A 6,939-nucleotide genomic window follows, 5' to 3' on the forward strand; every position below is an offset into this window, starting at 1 on the left:
TGCTAGGTGCTTTTGGAAGAAAAAGTTGCTAGGGTAATCTGAAAAGATGCTAAATATAGCAACAAAATTGCTAAGTTGGCAACACTGGATGCGACTGAATGTTTCGGATTCACTAACAACAACCGGCTCAAAAGAGTCAATCGTTCGGAAATGGGACTAAACCAATAAGACCGTAAGAGTCGTTCGCTCCGGAATGATACTACTCTAGTTACTGTAGCCCAGGGCTGTCCAAACTCGGTCCTGGAGGGCCGGTGTCCTGCAGAGTTTAGCTCCAACTTGCCTCAACATCTTCAAAATATCTTCTTTTATGTTCAACATAAGAAAGCAACTCATACAGGTTTGGAACGACATGAGGGTGAGTAAATGATGACCGAATTTTAATTTTTGGGTGAATTATTCCTTTAAAATAATTCAATTCTTGTAAAAAAAAAAAAAAAAAGTAAGTATAAGTTGCTGTTCCTATAGCAACTGTAAACAGCCAACAGCCAATATTCATTCTGATTATTGTTCATAATATAAATTGTAATGTAAAATGTAAGTAAATGTAAATGTATAACAATAATTTTATTATAAAATATATTTATTAAAAAAAATAAAGTTGTCTTTTATTGGTATATCCTCTATATTTTGTAAAAATAAAAAATATCACTGTAAAACTTATTGCTTTATTATGCACATGGAATTTAATTAGCAGGTGTGTCCTCCTGTTAAATGTTTATTAAATCATTAAATTAGCCTATTTAATAATATAAAATAATGTTTATTAAACGATTACATATTTAAAGAGAAAATCAATTATTTTGTAAGATTTCCCGAGTGAAAGTTAATCTATTATTAAATGATTCTGAAATACACAAACATCATTTGTCAGACTTTTCAGGTCATTTTTGAGCTCACCCAGCATTTTGACCGTTTGTTTATTGTTCTTTTCCCGACTCGAAATGGGTCCGACAGGATTCTCCTTTCTTCTCCGCAGTCTTCTGCCTATGAGGCTGTATAACACTGTCAGACAGAGGACCGGGAGGAAGAAGAACACGCTGGAGACCCACACCATCATAGTAAGCAGTCCGGAGCGGATGGCATATTCGGTCGCTTTACACTCATTGGTCTCCCAGCGGTTGGTGCCGTTCTCGTGCTCGACCCCAACCAGAATGAATATGGGTGCCGCGCTGCACAGAGCCACAGTCCAGAGGAGGAAAATCACCCCTTTCACCCGACCCCGCGTAACGATGACTTTTGCCCTGAAGGGAAAACAGATAGCGAAGTATCTCTCCACGCTGAGGGCGGTGATGTTGAGGATGGTGGAGTACGTGCAGCTTTCGCTCACGAACTGAAAGAGTTTGCAGAGCTCGTCGCCAAAGTTCCACGGTCGGTACCGCCAGACCCGGTACAGGTCGAGGGGCATGCAGAGGAAAATGATCAGGTCTGAAAGTGCCATGCTGCAGAGGTAAAGGTTGGTGGTGGTTCGCATGTCTTTGTATTTAGTGACCACCAGGATGGTCAACAGGTTCCCAGCGATTCCGACGAGGAACAGGAAAGAGCACGTCACTGTGATGCCAGTCAGGATAGGGACTGGGAAGAGATGGACCGGGTACTCAATGTCATCAGCAGGTGCATTACTATCCATAATGTCCTCCGCGCATAAAGTGATGATGAACGGGCAGCTGGACACGTTTGTCCAATTAGTCATTATGATGAGATTTTAGAGGATTTGCATGGGCTTAATGGCACCTCGTGATTTCCACTCAGCTGTTGTTTCCATGCACATCTTACAGGTGTTCAATGCACACTGCACAGTATGAGAAGTGCACGCGAGTAACCTGTCAATGATGCGCCCCGAGCTGCGCGCAGGGGGTACACGATCCACTACACGCGTGCGCACTGGAAGTCTTGACTAATTCTGCTGTTGAAATGCAGATTTAGTGCAAACTCTCTTTTCGTTTGGGATGTATTTTGTGTGCTTGCAACTTTTCTTAGCGTTTAGAAAATTTCTAACAAATAAGAGACAAATAACGCTCTTCGAGCGACCGAAAGTTGATTTACAAGGTGAAGGGCATTTTTTTGTTCGTTTTATGCCACCTGGCGGTGTGACCAGACCATCTTATAGGTCACCGAAATAATAAATCCTCGTGCTTTGCTTGAATAAATAGTATAGCTGCTGCCGTCCAGGGTGCTGAAAAACGGCTGCTGTTTGTTTGGCCATATTTGCTTTTTTAATATAAAATTGCTGGATTTTAAACTAAGATTTTTCTCTTATCTGTTGTATCACTCTAAAAAATATAGTTCTTTAAAGGTTCTTTACACATAGTAGTCTATTTAGAACCATATCAGCCTTGTGACTTTTTCTCTTGTTAATTTAACAGAACATGTAAGTGTGACCTGTTCTGTTCAAGGATACTTCTCTCCTCCTCTAAGTAACAGAGATGTTGAATTTATGTTTTTAAATTATTACTAGGGTTTATGTGTAAACATGCCCAATCACAATAAATAAATAAAGAAACAAATAAATAAAAATAAACCTAGAGACACACTGTAACTTTAAACTTAATTGTGCATTTCCTATGCTTTCACGCCCAACAACATCATCATGTTCAATGCCAAGTGTCATTTATGAATGTATTTAGCTAATAAATGTTGTTAGAGTACTGTCATTTTTGCTAGAATAAAAAAAAACTAATAGTGGCTTATATAAGACCAAGGAGATAGAGGGGTAAAAACAATATAAATAAATATTATATAAAAATAATATTAAAACTACTACTACTAATATTAACAAATACTACTACTACTACTACTACTAATATTAATAAATATACTAATATTAATGACAATAAACTATTATTACAAAGGTCATTTATAACAGCAATAACGTCCTATATAGCACTTTCAAAGCATGGTTCTAAATGGAACCTTATAAAAACGGTTCTATTTAGCTCCACAAACGATTCTACTATAGCTGAAGAACTCTAATTTGGCACCGTTTTTACAATTTTTTCTTAAAAGTGTATGTCAGATTTTACAAAGACTTTATTTAGCTTTTTAAGTGGTCTGCTTTTCAAAAATGTCTGTTTAAAATATAGACATTTTTGGAAAATAAATCTTAAACCACTTTTATTTTTTTTTATTCGTTTGTATCCAAGAAATAAATTAAGGCAGTGGTTCTCAATTCCTCGCATACCACCGCTCTGCATATTTTGCATGTCTCTCTTATTTTAATACACCTGATTCAGATCATCAGCTCATTAGAAGAGAGCTCCATGAATGAACTGTGTTCCGATTTACATGGTCCCTACACAGTGTTCATTGCTCCCTACTCCCTGAGCACGGGAAATCCGTTAAAGTTTACTTCACTTAGGAACATTCATCCACGGATTTGCGCTACGCCATGGCCTGCAGCATCTTAACACACAGACGAAACTTAATAGAGAAGTGTGACATAAAATACCTCTGTAAATAAATACAATTTAAATTCACGTCTCGCACACTTTAATGCTCTTTGAATGGAACATATAGCCTACGCTCTCTTCGAACTCCAGCCATCGAGTAGTCTTCCTGGGGACAGTTATCGATTTTGCCCAGATGTGGATTACGCCGGAACGCTCCCTGATAATTCAGCGGCTAGCGGCATCATTCAGACTTAGGACTTCACATCCCCTTAGGGCTTTCAGAGGATGCTCTGGGCCTGCTTCACATGCGGCCCCTCCAGTATTGGTTCAAAGCCCATGTCTCATTCCACGCTTGGTGCCTGGGACGTTTTCATCTCAGGGTAACCAACCGTTGCATCAGAGCTGTGGCCCCTTGGAAAACCCCTCGCCTGTTTCAATCAGGCAATCAGATGCCTGCAACTCGAGTTTGGGAGCTCTGTACGAGGGTAGACCAGTGTTCGGCTCCTGGTCAAACCTGGAGCAATGCTTACACATCAACTGCTTTGAGATGATGGCGGTTTATCTAGCCCTAAAAACGTTCCTGCCTGCCTGGTCCGTTTAGACAACATGACGGTGGTAGCCTTTATAAATCACCAAGGCAGTCTCAGGTCATGCTCCCTTCACAGGTTGGCTCGACGTCTCTTTTATAGCGATCTGGTCTGTCTCCGGGAGGGCAGAGGTGGACCTCTTCGCCTCAGAAGACAACTTTTACTGCCCAATTTACTTTCAAAGTAGCGAGATGCCCTGGCCCACGATTGGCCCAGCGCTCGCCTGTATGCCTTCCTCCCTGGTTGCTCTGCTTCCTCGGGTCATCAGACGTGTCAGGGAAGTCATTCTCTCATGGCTGGCCAGTCAATCAGCAGAAATGACCTTGTCATTAAAGGGTTAGTCTCGCGTAGCCAGACCTTCAGACTGATGGCTGAAGGTCTGGAATCCATGCTGAGAGGACCTCAGAGATTGAATCCGCCTTGCTCTCATACTGTGCCGACTTGAGATTTATCTATAGTCCTCAGGGACATACAGGGCCCTGCCTTCGAGCTGCTCCAGTCGGTCCAACTTGCCGCCCCTGACGCTTAAGACTGCCCTCCGTTTGTTAGCGTCGGTGGGTGACCTGCACTGTCAGTCAGTGCTTCATGCCTGAGTTTGGGCCTAAGGACTGTAGAGTCGTCCTCAAACCAAGGTATGTTCATTGTACAAGACATCACCCTTCTAACTCTTCCCAATTCAGATGATGAGCAGGGTCCTAATCCACTCTGCCCAGTTATGTTAATTTCTATTGGTGACATCTGTGCAGCCACCGGCTACCTTCACCAGGTTTATAACTTGGACGTCCCTGCCCTGCAGACATGGATTTTGTCCACTTATGTTTACCTAATTCACTTTGTAAGTGGAGAAGATTTTGTTATGTAGTCTTCAGCCTAGGTGTCTTGGGTCTCATTTTTAGCTCAGACTTATAGGAGCCCTCAGTACGAGCAGTTCAGGGCTAGGCTCGCAAACTGCCTTTGTTCTGCACTTGCTTATAGCACTGCACTATTGGATGCGTTCCCCATAAGCGTCAGAGAAGCAACCAGAGAGACCGTTCAAAAGGGAACTAAACAAACAAAGGAAACTTATGAGACTAGCATATTCTCTCCGGACCTTACGCTCCGCCTACATCCAACATCATCCGCTGGAACGTGACTCTCTCGTGAACGCGCGTACTACAGTTTGCGGACATTAGAGATCACGGTTTATAAAGTTTTAAATATGGATATTTTTCTGACAAAAAATGCATCGATTCACTTCAGGAGGCCTTTATCAACCCCCCAGAGCCGTGTAGGGCACTTTTTATGATGGATGGACAAAGTTTATTGGACTTCTATTGGACTATTGAATATTACCACCCATTCACTGCCATTATAAAGCTTGGAAGAGCCAGGACATTTTTAAATATAACTCCGATTGTATTCGTCTGAAAGAAGAAAGTCATATACACCTAGGATGGCTTGAGGGTGAGTAAATCATGGGGTAATTTTCATTTTTGGGTGAACTTCCCTTTAAGTGGGTATGGAACACAAAACCGATTTTGAGCATTGTTACTTAAAATACCTAATTTTGGCATCATTTACAAAGCATGTGTCTCTTCACATATTCCTAGCTCAAAATGTCAAAATAGTTGAAAACAAAGATTTTTTTTTCCAAAAAACAAAAGCCCTGTAAACCTTAAGATTTAATACAGTAATGAATTTAGAGATTTCTTAGTTTAGAGAACAACGTTGTGTTTCAAGTTTATGTGATTAAATATTCCATTTTTAAAAACCCCTTCCTGCTTTTCAAGTATTAGGTTTCAAGGTGAGGACTGTAAGAACAGCCCTGGCAAGCAGAAAGCTGCATCCGGTTTGGTGTACAGATAGTCTATACACTTCATTTGCACACACACACACACACACACACACACACACACACACAAACAAACAAACAATGTTTAAACATTCGAGAATGATCATTATCATCCTTGGAGCAAGACATTTACTTAAAAAAATTAAACGAAAGAAAGAAAAACCTCTAAACAATGACCATACTCAAAATAAATATAGAAATTTTAAAAATTCAAAATATATTGCTGTTTAAGCTAATACATTGAGTAAAATTGGATAATTTGAAGCCATTATTATTATTATTATTATTATTATATTAATTCCTTTTGAGAGGGTATTGTCCCAGTGGCAGCTTTCTCTCTCTTTCTCTCTCTGGTTATAGCGTGTGGCAAAATCTGTTTAAAATATCTCTGTTATGTATAAGGGGTCCATTAGATGTCTTGGAAACCTTCAAGTTATGCTAAAACCAAAAGATGAGAAAAAAATGCTTTCTTCATGTGTGATTAAATGAAGTGTCATTATAGAAATGTTTGGTTTTTCATGCATGAAGGGGCCTTAGGTCAATCAATGACTATCATGCCTAGATAAGAAGCCTGTGATGTAGGCCTAAGCTGTGCTTAAAAAAAAACCGAGATTAGTTGAGATAAAGCGCCTGATAACGTCGAAACCGTGTGAACTGATACCCATAATTTAAAAGCATTATCAGAAAATCTTAAAGAGAGGTTTGTAGGCAGATCACGGGGCTTTGAGACCCAGCCGGCGGTTTCCGCTGCTGCTGCAGTTGGTTTGGGTTAGAGCTGCGGTTACGCTTACGGGGTCTGTCGCAGACTTATTTTGTAGCCTTAAAAGCATTGATGTTATGTTGCGTTCGGGATTTTTGACTGACAAATATAACTGAGGAATAGTTTGATGACAATCTAGTGAATGATTCAGACGCCGCAACAGAGGAGACGCGCGCATAGAAGCACGCACTAAGCTTTTCTAAATTATCACGATGTTTATGCCCATATCAAGATAATTATAATAGGGTGACCATACGTGCCATTTTCCCAGGACGCGTCCTAGCCAGGATTTATCTAGAAATATCTAGGTTTTGGCTTTGTTTGCGTGTGCAGACCGATCGGTGTATGACATCAAAATACCTCGAGAGCATTTTG

The 6,939-nt window shown here is 40.5% G+C and overlaps 1 protein-coding gene across 1 annotated transcript in view; it reads right to left on the reverse strand.

Annotated features, from left to right (window-relative positions):
• LOC107663640 (growth hormone secretagogue receptor type 1-like) overlaps nt 1-1,690 on the reverse strand; it is a 3,104-nt gene extending 1,414 nt beyond the window's left edge. Inside the window, exon 1 of the mRNA XM_016453879.1 lies at nt 898-1,690. Within this exon, the coding sequence (XP_016309365.1) occupies nt 898-1,690 (793 nt within the window). The remainder of the gene's footprint in view (nt 1-897) is intronic.
• Nucleotides 1,691-6,939: the final 5,249 nt, after the last annotated feature.

The sequence above is a fragment of the Sinocyclocheilus anshuiensis genome, unplaced genomic scaffold (assembly GCF_001515605.1).
Source record: "Sinocyclocheilus anshuiensis isolate Anshui unplaced genomic scaffold, SAMN03320099.WGS_v1.1 scaffold928, whole genome shotgun sequence".
In the NCBI taxonomy this organism is placed as follows: domain Eukaryota; kingdom Metazoa; phylum Chordata; class Actinopteri; order Cypriniformes; family Cyprinidae; genus Sinocyclocheilus; species Sinocyclocheilus anshuiensis.